Raw genomic sequence first — 17,919 nt, forward strand, 5'->3', positions numbered from 1 at the left:
TGGTCTCAGCAGAGTGGAGCAGAGGGGCAGAATCCCCTCCCTGGCCCTGCTGGCCACACTTCTCTTGCTGCAGCCCAGGCTCTGCTTGGCTCTCTGGGCTGCAAGTGCTCCCTGCTGGCTCCTGCTGAGCTTCTCCTCCCCCAGCACCCCCAAGGCCTTTCCTGCAGGGCTGCTCTCCAGCCAGTCCCTGCCCAGCCTGGATTGGTGCCTGGGATTGCCCTGAGCCAGCTGCAGGACCTTGCCCTTGCTCTTGTTGAGCCTCCTGAGCTTGGCTTGGGCCCAGCTCTGCAGCCTGCCCAGGTGCCTCTGGATGTCATCCCTTCCCTCCAGCCTGTCTGCACTTCCATTTCCACTTTCCTATCCCATCCCATGCTGTGTGGAGTGCTTCCTTCAACTCCTTTGAGAAGGGTCACAGAGTCTGTCTCACTCCAGGTTTCCCCTGCAGCAGCTGGTGGCAGTGCCTGTGGAGCTTTCACTGCCTCTCAGAGCAGGGTGTGTGCACACCCCACCACCTCCATTGCTCTGCCCTGGGCTCAGGCCAGTTCATGGAGGTCTCTCTTGGCTAGTGGAGCCTTCAGAGCAGCCCCTGTGTCCAGAGGTGGCTTCAGCAATGCCAAAGCCCTGAATGAACTTACTGATAGAGGAGCTGCAGACCGAGCACCTGCAAAGTGCCTGCCCAGCCTGTATCGGTGCCTGGGACTGGCCTGCCCCAGCTCAGGAGAGCAGTGCAGAGGGGGAGAATCACCTCTCTCAACCTGCTGAAAGCAGAGAGATGATGCAGACCAGCAGGAGCCTTTGCAGGGCAGTAAGAACAGCTCCCAGAGGGCCTGCAGCAGAGCTTCTGTCAGCTGCAGGCAAGGCCAGGAGGGAGGCGCTTAGTTTGCTCTCTTTTTTCCCCCCCCCTTCCTCTTAAACCTGTCAACTTCAGCCTTCCACCCCACCTTCTGCTGGAGGGCAGGCACTCACCAGCTTGAGGTTCTTCTCCAGGATGTGCCAGGTGGGCTCCATCACCTCAAACATCATGTAGTACTGGATGTTCTGCACGAAGTTGAGCATCCGCTGCCGCAGCGTGAAGGCGCCGGCAAACCTGGGGGGGGGAGGGGGGAATCACACCCACACAGCTCACACCTACCAAATGCCACCCAGAACACTCTCACCAGCCTGGCACAGGCAAGGGGAGCTAAATATTCCTGCCCTAGCAAGCTCCCTGTGCTGCAGTGTGAGAGGTTGGGAGGGGTGGGATAGAGGAGCCACCTGGCATTGCTTACTGCCCGCTCAAAGGGGCTTTCCCCTCACGTCCCGGAGCCAAGGGGCTTGAGCCTGACACAGCCTGGACAAACCCTCAGAGGATTTGGCTTGGGTTCAACAGCAGCAGCTGAACAGGAGCCAGCAGTGTGCCCAGGGGGCCAAGAAGGCCAAGGGCATCCTGGCCTGCAGCAGGAAGAGTGTGGCCAGCAGCAGCAGGGAAGTCCTTGTGCCCTGTGCCCAGCACTGCTCAGGCCACACCTTGAGTCCTGTGTCCAGCTCTGGGCTCCTCAGGTTAGGAAAGAGGTTGAGCTGCTGGAAGGTGTCCAGAGAAGGGCAACAAAGCTGGGGAGGGGTCTGGGGCACAGCCCTGTGAGGAGAGGCTGAGGGAGCTGGGGTTGCTTAGCCTGGAGAAGAGGAGGCTCAGGGGAGACCTTCTTGCTCTCTCCAACTCCCTGAAGGGAGGTTGTAGCCAGGTGGGGGTTGGTCTCTTCTCCCAGGCACCCAGAACAAGAGGACACAGTCTCAAGCTGTGCCAGGGGAGATTTAGGCTGGAGGTGAGGAGAAAGTTCTTCCCAGAGAGAGTGACTGGCCTTTGGGAAGTGCTGCCCAGGGAGGTGGTGGAGTCCCCATCCCTGGAGGTGTTCAGGAGGGGCTTGGATGTGGCACTTGGAGCCATGGTTTAGTTGTCAGGAGGTGTTGGGTGACAGATTGGGCTGGATGATCTCTGAGGCCTTTTCCAACCTGCTTGATTCTGTGAGCAGCACCAACAATAATTCAACACTGAGGCAATTTTTATGTGGAGATCCAAATGCTGAACAGAATCACAGAATTCTTGCCTTCAGAGAAGAGCTTTCAAGCCCTGGCAGAGCAGGGTCAGTGGTTGGGCTGGGTGATCCCAGGGGTCTTTTCCAACCTGAATGATTCTGTGAGCTAACCCTGAAGGGCATCTCTTCCTCCTCAAGCCTTCCTGCTGACAAAGTGGAAGAAGCCAAGCAGCACACAGACTACTGAGCAGACCCCCTGCTGAAACCTGACCTCTTCTGTTTTGGCCTCTCCCAGCCTCTAAGAACTTGAATGCTCTGCTCCATTTAACATCTTCATTGATGATCTGGATGAGGGCATTGAGTCCATCAGCAGTAAATCTGCAGCTGACACCAAGCTGGGGGCAGGAGTTGATCTGCTGGAGGGTAGAGAGGCTCTGCAGAGGGACCTGGACAGGCTGGGCAGATGGGCAGAGGCCAAGGGCAGGAGATTGAACACATTCAAGTGCCAGGTGCTGCACATTGGCCACAGCAACCCCAGGCAGAGCTACAGACTGGGGTCAGAGTGGCTGAGAGCAGTCAGGCAGAGAGGGACCTGGGGGTGCTGGCCGACGGTAGACTGAACATGAGCCTGCAGTGTGCCCAGGCAGCTAAGAGGGCCAAGGGCATCCTGGCCTGCATCAGGAAGAGTGTGGCCAGCAGGAGCAGGGAGGTCATTCTGCCCCTGTACACTGCACTGGTTAGGCTGCACCTTGAGTCCTGTGTCCAGTTCTGGGCCCCTCAGTTTAGGAAGGAGGTTGACTTGCTGGAAGGTGTCCAGAGAAGAGCAACAAAGTTGGTGAGGGGTTTGGAACACAAGCCCTATGAGGAGAGGCTGAGGGAGCTGGGGTTGCTTAGCCTGGAGAAGAGGAGACTCAGGGGTGACCTTATTGCTCTCTACAACTACCTGAAGGGAGATTGTAGCCAGGTGGGGGTTGGTCTCTTCTCCCAGGCAGCCAGCACCAGAACAAGAGGACACAGTCTCAGGCTGTGCCAGGGGAGGTTGAGGTTGGATGTTAGGAAGAAGTTCTATACAGAGAGAGTGATTGCCCATTGGAATGGGCTGCCTGGGGAGGTGGTGGAGTCCCCATCATTGAAGGTGTTCAGGAGGAGACTTGATGGGGTGCTTGGTGCCGTGGGTTAGTTGTTTGGGTGGTGTTGGATTGGATGTGATGATCTTGAAGGTCTCTTCCAACCTGGTTTATTCTATGTATTCTATGTATATTCTATGTATTCCATGCCCTACCTAGCTACCCAGAAGGCAAACATCTGACCCAGCCCCCCCCACCAAAAAACCCAACCCCCAAAGGCCATTACCACTTAGCTGAGTGCAGGGAGAACTGCTTGGCTGCCTTGTTGCTGATCCAAACGTTGCACAGCTGCCTCTCCACGTGCTTGCAATAGAACATGTGTCTGAACAGCATCTGGTACCTGGTCAGGGCTTTCCTGGAAAGAAAGGAGCCCCATGAAGGCCTGTGCTGATTGACAGGCTGAGCTGTGAAGGTTTGAGGCTGCTCCAAGGCAGAGAGAGAGAGAGAGAGAGAAAGAGACCTCACACAGCATGTTCCTCACGCCCTCGGATCTGCACCCAGCCGACAGAGAGAAAGAAATTAATCACACTTGTGAACCACCCCAAAGATTTCTCCCTCCTCCCTGCTTCCTGCCAGCCACCTCCTCCCATTCCCCTCCAGCCCCCTGCAGAAGTGCACCTCACCACAGAGCTGCTGCTGGCAGAAGAGGGGCTGCAAGGCCGTGGTCGTGCGGCCACCGCGCCGGGGCCGCTCTGAGCGCTCGGAGCCTTCAGCTCCAGGAGGTTAAAAACAACCCAACCAGGCTGCAAGCAAAAGCTCCAGGCAGCAGCACCCTGCCAGCCACACACTGCCAGCAGCAGATGGGGAAGCTTATTTATAGCTGCAGGGACTGGATTCAGGTCTGCCTTGAGTGCCTCCAGAGCTCCAAGCGATGCAGCTCGTGAAAGCTGTACCAAGCTGTACCAGGCACCAAGCAGCACTTCCACTGCCAGGGCTGCCCTCAGAGCTGAGAGAGGAAGCAGACAGCAGGCCACAGGCACCATGGCATCAGAGAAGGCTGGCAGCTAGCTGCTGGCAGTCAACAACTCAGCAGCTGTCACCCTCTTCACAGAGTGCCAGGGGTGGGAAGGGACCTCTGGTCCAACACCCTCCCCCTCCCTCCCCTGCCTGGCTTCTCCTCTGACAGACACCAGGAATGGGTGCAGGGAATGGCAGCAAGGGGCTGTGCAGAGAGGGAGCAAGGCTGAGCACAGCCTCTGCTTCCCACAGCCTGCAGACCAGCACAGAGACACAGCCAGAGTTCAGCTCTAGGGAGAGAACACAGATCTGGAAACTCCCAGGGAGCTGTGGTCAGCCTGGCTCTACATCACCCCACCAGGCATTGAGGGGGAAGGAAGGAAGGGAGGGGGAAGGAAGGAAGGGAGGGGGAAGGAAGGAAGGGAGGGGGAAGGAAGGAAGGGAGGGGGAAGGAAGTAAGGGAGGGGGAATGAAGGAAGGTAGGGAGGGGGAAGGAAGGGAGGGAGGGGGAAGGAAGGGAGGGAGGGGGAAGGAAGGGAGGGAGGGGGAAGGAAGGGAGGGAGGGGGAAGGAAGGGAGGGAGGGGGAAGGAAGGGAGGGAGGGGGAAGGAAGGGAGGGAGGGGGAAGGAAGGGAGGGAGGGGGAAGGAAGGGAGGGAGGGGGAAGGAAGGGAGGGAGGGGGAAGGAAGGGAGGGAGGGGGAAGGAAGGGAGGGAGGGGGAAGGAAGGGAGGGAGGGGGAAGGAAGGGAGGGAGGGGGAAGGAAGGGAGGGAGGGGGAAGGAAGGGAGGGAGGGGGAAGGAAGGGAGGGAGGGGGAAGGAAGGGAGGGAGGGGGAAGGAAGGGAGGGAGGGGGAAGGAAGGGAGGGAGGGGGAAGGAAGGGAGGGAGGGGGAAGGAAGGGAGGGAGGGGGAAGGAAGGGAGGGAGGGGGAAGGAAGGGAGGGAGGGGGAAGGAAGGGAGGGAGGGGGAAGGAAGGGAGGGAGGGGGAAGGAAGGGAGGGAGGGGGAAGGAAGGGAGGGAGGGGGAAGGAAGGGAGGGAGGGGGAAGGAAGGGAGGGAGGGGGAAGGAAGGGAGGGAGGGGGAAGGAAGGGAGGGAGGGGGAAGGAAGGGAGGGAGGGGGAAGGAAGGGAGGGAGGGGGAAGGAAGGGAGGGAGGGGGAAGGAAGGAAGGGAGGGGGAAGGAAGGAAGGGAGGGGGAAGGAAGGAAGGGAGGGGGAAGGAAGGAAGGGAGGGGGAAGGAAGGAAGGGAGGGGGAAGGAAGGAAGGGAGGGGGAAGGAAGGAAGGGGGAAGGAAGGAAGGAAGGGGGAAGGAAGGAAGGAAGGGGGAAGGAAGGAAGGAAGGAAGGGGGGGAAGGAAGGAAGGAAGGAAGGGGGGGAAGGAAGGAAGGAAGGGGGGGAAGGAAGGAAGGAAGGGGGGGAAGGAAGGAAGGAAGGAAGGGGGGAGGAAGGAAGGGGGAAAGGGGCTCCCAGGCTGCAAAACAGCTCCTGGCTCTCAATTCACTCCCCACTTAGGAGCTGCCTGGGATGGGATGGGATGGGATGGGATGGGATGGGATGGGATGGGATGGGATGGGGGCTGCGAGGCTGCAAAACACCTTCTGGCTCCCCACTAAGCACCTGCCCCTGCTAAAGCAGGCAGCTGATCTCCATGCCCAGCTCCTGCACAGGCAGCTGGAGGTCAGAGCTGCCTCCAGCCCTGCAGTGTCACCCCACAATGTGCCCAGCAGGACTGCAGCTGGGAGAGCCCAGCCTGGAGCCGATGGTTGCTGGGCTGGCAGCCTCCTAGGTGAGGAGCCTGGGGACAGCAGAAGAGGAGGTGGAGAGAGGGCATGGGGTGATACTCAGGGAAGAAAGTGATTTACAGTCAGGGTGGTCAGCTTAGGCTGCCCAGAGAGGTGGGAGCTGCTCCACTCCCTGGAAACATCTCAGGTCAAGCTGGATGAGACTCTGAGCAACCTGCTCCAGCTGAAGGTGTCTCTGCTCACTGCCAGAGGGGTTGGACTAGCTGAGCTTTAAGGCTCCTTCCCAACCCACCCCTATGACTCTAAGGGAGCTGGGGAAACAAATACACACAGGGCAGCTTTTGTTGTCTAAGGTCTGTTTGGAGCACATCCCAGCAAGCCTGCCAGCTCTGCTGGGGTCCACAGGGCCTGGATATGGCATGAGAAGAAGTCTGTCCTCCTCTTGCTGTGCTGCTGCTCCTCCCACGTGCCCACAGCAGCAGGGCTGACAGCTCCCCTCCAGGGAAACAAGGGGGAAATCCTTGCAGGGAAAACCAAATGAAACCTTCATCCCCTCATAAATCAGATGCCAGCCAGCCTGCTGCAGCAATTCCAGCAGCTGCCTGCCACCAGGGATGCCAGCAAGGGAATTATGTCTGCTCCCCACGTTCCACCGGTGCTGGAGTTCCCAAGCCTCAGGAGAGAGGCCTCAGGAAGCCACAAATGGAAAAGCAGGGACCAGGCTGAGACAGCCTCCTGGGACCTTTGCCTCCCCACCATTTCACATGGAAGCTAGACAGCCCAGGCATGCCAGTCTTGGGCAGGGGCAGGGCAGTGCCACTGAAGAGACAAATCAGACTCCCAGAGCTGGCAGGGCTGGAAGGGAGCTCAAGGCTCAGCCAGTGCCAACCCCTGCCATGGGCAGGGACACCTCACACTGCAGCAGGTTGCTCACAGCCACCTCCAGCCTGGCTGCAAACACCTCCAGGCAGGAGGCTTCCACCACCTCCCTGGGCAACCTGGGCCAGGCTCTCACCACCCTCCTGGCCAACAACTTCTTCCTCACAGCCAATCTCAAGCTCCCCACTTCTCCTTTGGCTCCATCCCCCCCAGTCCTATCCCTCCCTCACCCCCTCCCAAAGTCCCTCCCCAGCTTGCTTGCAGCCCCCTGCAGCTCCTGGCAGGCCACCAGAAGCTCTCCTGGGAGCCTTCTCCTCTGCAGCCTGCACAAGCCCAACTCTCTCAGGCTGTCTGCAGAGCAGAGCAGCTCCAGCCCTCTGCTCCTCCTCCTGGCCCTTCTCTGGACCCCTTCCAGCCCCTCCAGAGCCTTCCTGTCTCAGCCTGTCTCCATAGCAGAGAAGCTATTCCATAGCAATCAAATCCTTATTCCAAAGCCTCCAAGTGGAGCAAACAGTGCTCAACAGCCCCACAGCCTTCCCTGCCACTCAATAACTTCCAACAGCATTTAACCACACAGGCTCTCCAGAACTCTGCTCCCTGCAGCTGCTCCCAGCCCAGGCTGAAGCTTCTCTCTGCAGCTGCTCCCAGCCCAGGCTGAAGCTTCTCTCTGCAGCTGCTCCCAGCCCAGGCTGAAGCTTCTCTCTGCAGCTGCTCCCAGCCCAGGCTGAAGCTTCTCTCTGCAGCTGCTCCCAGCCCAGGCTGAAGCTGCTCTCTGGAGCTGCTCCCAGCCCAGGCTGAAGCTTCTCTCTGGAGCTGCTCCCAGCCCAGGCTGAAGCTGCTCTCTGGAGCTGCTCCCAGCCCGGGCTGAAGCTGCTCTCTGCAGCTGCTCCCAGCCCGGGCTGAAGCTTCTCTCTGGAGCTGCTCCCAGCCCGGGCTGCAGCTTCTCTCTGGAGCTGCTCCCAGCCCAGGCTGAAGCTTCTCTCTGGAGCTGCTCCCAGCCCAGGCTAAAGCTTCCCTCTGGAGCTGCTCCCAGCCCAGGCTGAAGCTGCTCTCTGCAGCTGCTCCCAGCCCGGGCTGAAGCTGCTCTCTGGAGCTGCTCCCAGCCCAGGCTGAAGCTGCTCTCTGCAGCTGCTCCCAGCCCAGGCTGAAGCTGCTCTCTGGAGCTGCTCCCAGCCCGGGCTGAAGCTGCTCTCTGCAGCTGCTCCCAGCCCGGGGTGAAGCTGCTCTCTGCAGCTGCTCCCAGCCCAGGCTGAAGCTGCTCTCTGGAACTGCTCCCAGCCCAGGCTGAAGCTGCTCTCTGCAGCTGCTCCCGGCCCGGGCTGAAGCTGCTCTCTGGAGCTGCTCCCGGCCCGGGCTGAAGCTTCCCTCTGGAGCTGCTCCCAGCCCAGGCTGAAGCTGCTCTCTGCAGCTGCTCCCAGCCCAGGCTGAAGCTGCTCTCTGGAGCTGCTCCCAGCCCAGGCTAAAGCTTCCCTCTGGAGCTGCTCCCAGCCCAGGCTGAAGCTGCTCTCTGGAGCTGCTCCCAGCCCAGGCTGAAGCTGCTCTCTGCAGCTGCTCCCAGCCCAGGCTAAAGCTTCCCTCTGGAGCTGCTCCCAGCCCAGGCTAAAGCTTCCCTCTGGAGCTGCTCCCAGCCCAGGCTAAAGCTTCCCTCTGGAGCTGCTCCCAGCCCAGGCTAAAGCTTCCCTCTGGAGCTGCTCCCAGCCCAGGCTAAAGCTTCCCTCTGGAGCTGCTCCCAGCCCAGGCTAAAGCTTCCCTCTGGAGCTGCTCCCACCCCAGGCTAAAGCTTCTCTCTGCTCTCTGGAGCTGCTCCCACCCCAGGCTAAATCCTGTGCCCTTTTGTTTTGTCCTGGTTCTTTACCTGTTGATGATAAGGGAGAGAGGCCACTTCACAATATAGTCAAAGGAGAATGCTTCCAGGCCACTGAGAGTGAGCTCTGTGGGGTCTGCACTGATGATGGCCTTCTCCTGCTTGGTTTCTATGGCCAGCACTCTCAGGAGCTGTGTTATGAGGTCATGGGGCATCAAGTCAATCTGGAAAAGGCAGAGCAGGAGACATGACAAAGCCACAGGAGACTCACACCTTGAATCCTGTGTCCACTTCTGGGCCCCTGAGGTTAAGAGAGATGTTGAGATGCTGGAAGGTGTCCAGAGAAGGGCAACAAAGCTGGGGAGGGGTCTGGGGCACAAGGCTAGGGAGGGGTCTGGGGCACAGCCCTGTGAGGAGAGGCTGAAGGAGCTGGGGTTGCTTAGCCTGGAGAAGAGGAGGCTCAGGGGAGACCTTCTTGCTCTCTCCAACTCCCTGCAGGGAGGTCATAGCCAAGTGGGGGTTGGTCTCTTCTCCCAGGCACCCAGCACCAGAACAAGAGGACACAGTCTCCAGCTGTGCCAGGGAAAGTTTAGGCTGGAGGTGAGGAGAAAGTTCTTCCCAGAGAGAGCTGTTAGCCCTTGGGATGTGCTGCCCAGGGAGGTGGTGGAGTCCCCATCCCTGGAGGTGCTCAAGAGGGGATTGGATGTGGCCCTTGGAGCCATGGTTTAGCTGTCAGGAGGTGCTGGGTGACAGGTTGGACTTGATGAGCTCTGAGGTTGTTTCCAACCTGCTTGATTCTGTAATTCTGTGAGCTTCTGCTTCTCCACACACACACACAGAGACACAGACACACAGACACACTCTCTCTCACCTTTAAATCATCCTTGAAGGGGTCTGTGTTGGCCGTGCTCATGCGCAGGGCTAACTCCAGCAGAGCCTCCAGCCTCGTGGTGATGATGTCATCCACAGGCTTCTTCAGCTCCTCCTCTGTGAGGTCCATGAAGTGCACAAAGAAGTCCCCTTGGTCCATCAGGAAATAGTGTTTTATAGACCTGCTCAAGGGGAAAGCAAAACAATCACAGAATCAGCCAGGTTGGAAAAGACCTCAGAGCTCATCAGGTCCAAGCTGTCACCCAGCACCTCCTGACAGCTAACCCATGGCTCCAAGTGCCACATCCAAGCCCCTCCTGAACACCTGCAGGGATGGGGACTCCACCACCTCCCTGGGCAGCACAATTCCAATGGCTAACAGCTCTCTCTGGGAAGAACTTTCTCCTCACCTCCAGCCTCAACCTCCTCTGGCACAGCTTGAGACTGTGTCCTCTTGTTCTGGTGCTGGCTGCCTGGGAGAAGAGACCAACCCCCACCTGGCTCCAACCTCCCTGCAGGGAGTTGCAGAGAGCAAGAAGGTCTCCCCTGAGCCTCCTCTTCTGCAGGCTAAGCAACCCCAGCTCCCTCAGCCTCTCCTCACAGGGCTGTGCCCCAGACCCCTCCCCAGCTTTGTTGCCCTTCTCTGGACACCTTCCAGCAGCTCAACCTCTTTCCTAACCTGAGGAGCCCAGAGCTGGACACAGGACTCAAGGTGTGGCCTAAGCAGTGCTGAGCACAGGGCACAAGGACTTCCCTGCTCCTGCTGGCCACACTCTGCCTGCTGCAGGCCAGGATGCCCTTGGCCTTCTTGGCCCCCTGGGCACACTGCTGGCTCCTGTTCAGCTGCTGTCCACCACCCCCAGGTCCTTTTCTGCCTGGCTGCTCTCAGCCACTCTGATCCCACCTCCCTGGGCAGCACATCCCAAGGGCCAATTACTCTTTCTGGGAGGAATTTCTTCCTCACCTCCAGCCTAAACCTCCCCTGGCACAGCTTGAGACTGTGTCCTCCTGTTCTGGTGCTGGCTGCCTGGGAGAAGAGACCAACCCCCACCTGGCTACAACCTCCCTGCAGGGAGTTGGAGAGAGCAAGAAGGTCTCCCCTGAGCCTCCTCTTCTCCAGGCTAAGCAACCTGGATTGTGGTTTTGAAGGCCTAAGTGGATCTGCAGGACACCTGCAGGAGCAGCAACCTGCTGCAGTGTGAGCTGTCCCTGCCCAGGGCAGGGGCTTGGGACTGGAGGAGCCTTGAGGTCCCTTCCAGCCCTGACAGCTCTGTGACTCCATCACTCACTGGATTTGCTCACTGAATCTCCCTTCTCATCCACCACAGCCAGCCATCAGTGATCCACCTGAGGCTGATCTTTTACCTACATCCCCTCCTCCCTTCCTCTTCACTCAGGGTCTGCTTTTGAGCAGATAAATCAGGGCTTCAGTGAAAAAAACATCCCACCTCATGAATAATAAACCCCAAAGCATTCACATTACTGAGGGAAGGCTCTTCCTGCTGTCCTGACCAGCACCCCAGCCTCCATGGCAGGCAGATACATCCAAGAGGCAGCATCTTAAAGGAATCCCTGGAATTCCAGCATGGGGAGGGCTGGAATGGACCTCTGGGGAGCCCCCAGTCCAACCCCCCTGCTCCAGCAGGGCACCCACAGCAGCCTCCTCAAGGAGCACAATGCCCAGGGGGGGTTGGAAGCTCTCCACCCCAGGTGACTCCACAATCTCTCTGGGCAGCCTGCTCCAGGCCTCCAGCAGCCTCACACCAAACAACTTTCTCCTCCTGCTCACATCCAACCTCCTGCCTGCCACTCTGTGCCCCTTGGCCTGGCCCTGGGCACCACTCAGCAGAGCCTGGCCCCAGCCTCTTGCCCCCCACAGCTCCTTTAGCTCTTGCTGAGCATTGCTCAGCTGCCCTCTGGGGCTGCTCTCCTGCAGGCTCTCAGCCCCAGGGCTCTCAGCCTTTGCTCCTCCCAGAGCTGCTCCAGGTCCTCCAGTGTCTCTCCAGCAGCTCCCTGGCTCTCCTGTTCATGTGGACCCTGCTGTGTCCTTGTTTGTGCCCCTTGGCTCCTTCCTGTCAGTATCTGTGCTGCTGTTTTAAGCACTCACAGCTGGAGCATCAACTTTTAACTTCCCCTTGGCCCCAGGAAGAGTCAGCTGCAGTGTGCCACAGGACTGCAAACAGCTTACAGGAGGGTTTGAGGCTTCCTTTGAGCACCTGGCCAGAAGAGCACATGTGGTAACTGCAGTTTGCAGAGGCACAGCCAGGACCACTGCAGCCCTAACACCATGTGGCTACAACCTCCTGATGGCTCTGAGGCCTGGGTGGTGCTCAGCCTTCTCTGGCTTCCCTGACTCAGCCCTGCCCTGAATCTAGAGAAATCCCCCAGTCATGAGGCAGGCCTGGCAGCCTCAGTGCTTAACTGAGGACACAACAGGGGAGGGAGGGAGGTGCTTGGTGCTGCCACAACTTTTCCAGACCCAGGCCAAAGCAGGCCCCCAGCAATCCCACACCATCACTTCAGCTGCCACTACTGCTCCAGCTTACACCTCCCAAGGGCAGCCTCACAGGATCACACAACCTTAGGGGTTGGAAGGGACCTCCAGAGCTCATCCAGGCCAACCCCCTGCACTCAGCAGGGACATCCTCCACTGGATCAGGCTGCCCAGAGCCCTGGCCAGCCTCCCCTGGGATAGCTCCAGGCATGGAGCCTCAACCACCTGGAGCACAAGGCTGGGGAGGGGTCTGGAGCACAGCCCTGTGAGACTGAGGGAGCTGGGGTTGCTTAGCCTGGAGAAGAGGAGGCTCAGGGGAGACCTTATTGCTCTCTACAACTACCTGAAGGGAGGTTGTAGCCAGGCAGAGGTTGGTCTCTTCTCCCAGGCAGCCAGCACCAGAACAAGAGGACACAGTCTCAGGCTGTGCCAGGGGAGGTTTAGGCTGGAGGTTAGGAGGAAGTTCTACACAGAGAGAGTGATTGCCCATGGGAATGTGCTGCCCAGGGAGGTGGTGGAGTCCCCATCCCTGGAGGTGTTCAGGAGGAGACTTGATGGGGTGCTTGGTGCCATGGGTTAGTTGATGAGGTGGTGTTGGATGATAGGTTGGACTCGATGATTGTGAAGGTCTCTTCCAACCTGGTCTCTTCTCTCCTCTCTTCTTCTCTCCTCTTCTCCTCTCTTCTCCTCTTCTTCTTTTCTCCTCTCTTCTCCTCTTCTTCTTTTCTCTTCTCTTCTCCTCTTCTTCTTTTCTCTTCTCTTCTCCTCTTCTTCTTTTCTCTTCTCTTCTCCTCTTCTTCTTTTCTCTTCTCTTCTCCTCTTCTTCTTTTCTCTTCTCTTCTCCTCTTCTTCTTTTCTCTTCTCTTCTCCTCTTCTTCTTTTCTCTTCTCTTCTCTTCTTTTCTCTTCTCATCTCCTCTCCTCTTCTTTTCTCTTCCCTTCTCCTCTCTTCTCTTCTCCTCTCCTCTTCTTCTTTTCTCTTCTCCTCTCCTCTTCTTCTTTTCTCTTCTCCTCTCCTCTTCTTCTTTTCTCTTCTCCTCTCCTCTTCTTCTTTTCTCTTCTCCTCTCCTCTTCTTCTTTTCTCTTCTCTTCTCCTCTCCTCTTCTCTTCTCCTCTCCTCTTCTCTTCTCTTCTCCTCTCCTCTTCTCCTCTCTCCTCCTCTCTTCTCTTCTCCTCTCTTCTTCTCTTTTCTCTTCTCTTTTCCTCTCCTCTCCTTCTCTTCTCTTCTCCTCTCCTCTCCTTCTCTTCTCTTCTCCTCTCCTCTTCTTCTTCTCTTCTCCTCTCCTCTTCTTCTCCTCTCCTCTTCTTCTTCTCTCCTCTTCTTCTTCTCTCCTCTTCTTCTTCTCTCCTCTTCTCTCTTCTCATCCACACAAAGGAACCTCAAGCTCTCTCTCTCATGCTTGCAACTTGCTGTCAGCTGAATATGTCCCAACAATCACATCCACAGCTTATGAAAATTAACTCCAAAGGGAAGACCAAACCAACCCAACCTTGGGATTGCCCCACTGGGCTCTGCCTGTGCTGGCATGCACTGCAACCAGGGCATTTGATTGGTGACAGGGTTGGTATCTAAGTGTTCCTTATTCACATCAAACTCTTCTTGATCAAAGAGAGGATAGAGGTAAGAAAGACAAGGAACTGGTAGAGCAGGTCCAGGGAAGGCCACAAGGATGATGTGGGGGCTGGAGCAGCTCTGCTGTGGAGACAAGGCTGAGAGAGTTGGGGCTGTTCAGCCTGCAGAAGAGAAGGCTCTGGGGAGATCTCAGAGCAGCCAACCAGGATCTGAATAGGGATAGAGGAGAGCTGGAGAGGGGCTTTTAAGAAAGGTATGGAAGGACAGGAGGAGGGGGATGGCTTCAACCTGATAGCAGCTGGATTCAGATTTAGGCTGGAGGGGAGGAGAAAGTTCTGCCCAGCCAGAGAGATTGGCCCTTGGGATGTGCTGCCCAGGGAGGTGGTGGAGTCCCCATCCCTGGAGGTGTTCAAGAGGGGCTTGGATGTGGCCCTTGGAGCCATGGTTTAGCTGTCAGGAGGCGTTGGGTGCTAGGTCATAGTTTGGACCTGATGATCTCTGAGGTCTCTTTTCCAACCTGCTTGATTCTGTGATTCTCCTTCCCTGCCCAGCCAACCCAAGGATGATTTTACAGGACAAAACCCCACAGCTATTATTGCTCCCCAGGCCAGCCTCTCTGATGGGAAGCAGAGGGAGCCCAACAACAGCATCCCACGAAGAGAGGCTGAGCCTCAGAAGCTGCTCACCATTCCACCCCAGTTAGCAGGCATTTAGGGAAGGAAAGCAAACCTCAGGTGAGCCACCAGCTCTTTCTCCTCCATCAGGAAATCCAGAAGGACTTTGCTGGCATAGTTGTAAGCTTTCTCTATTTGCTCCACATAGGCTCTCTCCTTGAGAGTGTAGATGACCTCCTTGGCCACAGGGCAGGTGACGTCTCGGCCACACTCCCGCACCACGTTCAAGTACTTCCCTAGGAGCAAGCCAACAAACAAAGAACAAGCCCTGGCCCCTCCCAGCCCCCAGGGAGACCCCCACACCACTGCCCCCAGGAGGAGGATCTGCTGTGAAATGCTAACACTCAGTGCAAAGGGCTCAGGCCCAGAGCATGGGGTTAGGAGGGGCAGGTCCTGCCTGAGCAACCTGAGCTCCTTCCATGCCCAGGGCACTGCCTGCTGGATGTGGGGCAGGCTGTGGGTGAGGTCTGCCTGGACTGCAGCAAGGCCTTTGCCACCATCCCCCCACAACAAACTCCTGGCCAAGCTGTCAGCCCCTGGGCTTGGGCAGCAGCTCTCTGAGCTGGAGAGGGCTCAGGGGCTATGATTTTCTCCTGCTGGCAGCAGCAGTCTCTCTGGCCAGCTCAGAGCTCTGGGGTGAGCCCTCTGTGGCTGCAGGCAAGGGCCTTCAGTGGGAAGGAGCTGCATTTAGGAGGGCAGCTACCTGAAGCACTGCTCTTGAGGGCCTGAAATAAACACAGGAGGCAGAACTGAAGCTAAAGAGAAGCTGTGGCTCAGTGCTTTGCAGCCTTCCCCTGGGGGTTGGTGTGGTTGGTGATGAGCAGTGTCCATGGAGTGAGCCTTGGCCATGGCCCAGCAGCCTTCTTAGCAAGCTCCTGGCCAGGCTCTCAGCCCCTGGCCTGGGCAGCAGCTCTCTGAGCTGGGCTAGGAACTGGCTGGAGGCTGAGCCCAGAGAGTGGTGGTGAATGGTGCCACAGCCAGCTGGCAGCCAGGCACCAGTGGTGTGCCCCAGGGATCAGTGCTGGGCCCCAGCCTGCTCAATCTCTTTATTGATGATCTGCAGGAGGGGATGGAGGCCATCAGCAGGAAGTTTGCAGCTGACACCCAGCTGGGGGCAGGAGCTGAGCTGTCAGAGGGTAGGAGAGCTCTGCAGAGGGACCTTGCCAGGCTGGGCAGATGGGCAGAGGCCAACAGGATGGCACTGAACAAGTCCCAGTGCCAGGGGCTGCACTTTGGCCACAGCAACCCCAGGCAGTGCTACAGGCTGGGGACAGAGTGGCTGAGAGCTGCCAGGCAGAGAGGGACCTGGGGGTGGTGGTGGACAGCAGCTGAACAGGAGCCAGCAGTGTGCCCAGGGGGCCAAGAAGGCCAAGGGCATCCTGGCCTGCATCAGCCATCAGGTCGCCTGCTTGATTTAAGCACCAAGTGAAACTCAGAACCTGTCCAGCTCCACCTAGAAAAGCTGCTAGAGAAGTGTAGCAATGCAACAGAGCAGGAAGGCAGCAGCCAGAATCACTGAATCACTGAAAACTTCCCTTGGGCAGAGCCCTCCAGGCTCCCCCAGCCCCAGCCCTCCAGCCAGCACTGCAGGCTCAGCACCAAACCCTGTCCCTAAGCACCAGCTCCACACACTGCTGGAACACCCCCAGGGATGGGGACTGCAGCACTGCCCTGGGCACAACACTCCAATGGCTGAGAGCCCTTCCAGGGCAGGAATCTTTGCTGAGCTCCAGCCTGAGCCTCCCCTGGGGCAGCTTGGAGCCATTGCCTCTGCTCCTGCTGCTGGACACCAAGGATGCCCCCTCCTGACTCCAACCTCCCTGCAGGGAGCTGCAGAGGGCAAGGAGGTCTCCCTCAGCCTCCTCTTCTCCAGCCTGAACACCCCCAGCTCCCTCAGCCTCTCCTCACAGCCCAGGGGCTCCAGGACCTCCTGCAGCTCTGTTGCCCTTCCCTGGACAGGCTCCAGCCCTCAACCCAGAGCTGAACCCAGCACTCAAGGTGTGGCACAGGGGGAAGGTCACCTCCTGGCCCTGCTGCCCACCCTGGTCCTGATCCAAGCCAGGATGGGCTCCTGGGCTGCACTCAGCAGAGTGTGGCCAGCAGAGCCAGGGAGCTTCTCCTCCCCCTCTGCTCTGCCCTGCTGAGGCCCCAGCTGCAATCTTGCAGCCAGCTCTGGGCTCCCCAGCTCAGGAGGGACAGGGATCTGCTGGGGAGAGGCCAAGGGAGGGCTGCAAGGATGCTGAAGGGCCTGGAGCACTGCTGCTGAGCAGAGGCTGAGAGCCCTGGGGCTGCTGAGTGTGGAGAGGAGAAGGCTGAGAGGGATCTGAGCAATGTCTCTCAAGAGCTGAGGGCTGGGGGTCAGGCAGGAAGGGCCAGGGCCAGGCTCTGCTCACTGTGCCCTGCCATAGGCCAAGGGGCAAGGGATGGAAAGTGCAGGCCAGGAGGTTGCAGCTCAGCATGAGGAGGAACTTCTTGCCTGGGAGGCTCCCAGAGGCCTGGAGCAGGCTGCCCAGAGAGGTTGTGGAGTCTCCTTCTGTGGAGCCTTTGCAGCCCTGTCTGGATGTGTTCCTGTGTGCCCTGTGCTGGGTTCTCTGCTCCTGCTCTGGCAGGGGCTGGCACTGGAAGCTCTCCAGAGCTCCCTGCCAACCACTCACATCCTCTGAGCCTGTGAGCCTGCCTCTGGCCTTCTTGGCCACCTGAGCACATTTCTGGCTTATGTTCAGCCAACTGTCACCCAGCACCCCCACTCCTTCCCTGCCTCCTCCTAGTGCTGGGCTCCTCCTCCCACAGGCTGTTTTGATTTCTAGGCTCTGGGGTTCTATTCCAAGGCAATTCCTCTGTGCCCCCAAGAAGTTCAGCTGGAGAACCCCACAAACTGGGAAAGCAGGCTGCCACTGCCTTGCTCTTCACACCCCCAGGATGCCAGTGCTGGCCTCAGGCTTCCTCTCCCACCAGCAGCCCCTCTTGGCCTACCTGTGCTGAGGATTTTGTCAGCCATCTTCTGCAGGAAGGAGGGAATCTGCTGCTGGACCACAGTGTACCTCTGGTCCCAGTACTTGTCATTGTAGTCCTCCTGAATCTTCTCCTTCTGCAGCTCATGCTCCTCCACCATGAACTCACTGAGCAGTTGAAAGAGATGGTGAGAAGCAGGAAGGGGCACCAGGAGGATGAGATTGCTTTTGCTGTGTCATTATTGTTCCTCCCTCCTCCCCTCTTGCTGACCTGGGAAAGGAAGGTGTCCAGAGAAGGGCAACAGAGCTGGGGAGGGGTCTGGGGCACAGCCCTGTGAGGAGAGGCTGAGGGAGCTGGGGTTGCTTAGCCTGCAGAAGAGGAGGCTCAGGGGAGACCTTCTTGCTCTCTGCAACTCCCTGCAGGGAGGTTGTAGCCAGGTGGGGGTTGGTCTCTTCTCCCAGGCCCCCAGCACCAGAACAAGAGGACACAGTCTCAAGCTGTGCCAGGGGAGGTTTAGGCTGGAGGTGAGGAGAAAGTTCTTCCCAGAAGAGAGACTGGCTACTGGGATGTGCTGCCCAGGGAGGTGGGATCAGAGTGGCTGAGAGCAGCCAGGCAGAGTGGGACCTGGGGGTGGTGGTGGACAGCAGCTGAACAGGAGCCAGCAGTGTGCCCAGGGGGCCAAGAAGGCCAAGGGCATCCTGGCCTGCAGCAGGCAGAGTGTGGCCAGCAGGAGCAGGGAAGTCCTTGTGCCCTGTGCTCAGCACTGCTTAGGCCACACCTTGAGTCCTGTGTCCAGCTCTGGGCTCCTCAGGTTAGGAAAGAGGTTGAGCTGCTGGAAG

The 17,919-nt window shown here is 58.4% G+C and overlaps 1 protein-coding gene across 1 annotated transcript in view; it reads right to left on the reverse strand.

Annotated features, from left to right (window-relative positions):
• Positions 1 to 17,919, reverse strand: part of TUBGCP2 (tubulin gamma complex associated protein 2) — a 47,157-nt gene that overhangs the window by 16,816 nt on the left and 12,422 nt on the right. The window contains exons 8-13 of the mRNA XM_054174738.1: positions 17,102 to 17,247; positions 14,184 to 14,364; positions 9,390 to 9,570; positions 8,570 to 8,742; positions 3,366 to 3,494; positions 967 to 1,087 (exon numbers count right to left, since the gene is read on the reverse strand). Coding sequence (XP_054030713.1) covers positions 967 to 1,087; positions 3,366 to 3,494; positions 8,570 to 8,742; positions 9,390 to 9,570; positions 14,184 to 14,364; positions 17,102 to 17,247 — 931 coding nt within the window. The remainder of the gene's footprint in view (positions 1 to 966; positions 1,088 to 3,365; positions 3,495 to 8,569; positions 8,743 to 9,389; positions 9,571 to 14,183; positions 14,365 to 17,101; positions 17,248 to 17,919) is intronic.

The sequence above is a fragment of the Dryobates pubescens genome, chromosome 30 (assembly GCF_014839835.1).
Source record: "Dryobates pubescens isolate bDryPub1 chromosome 30, bDryPub1.pri, whole genome shotgun sequence".
Classification (NCBI taxonomy): Eukaryota; Metazoa; Chordata; class Aves; order Piciformes; family Picidae; genus Dryobates; species Dryobates pubescens.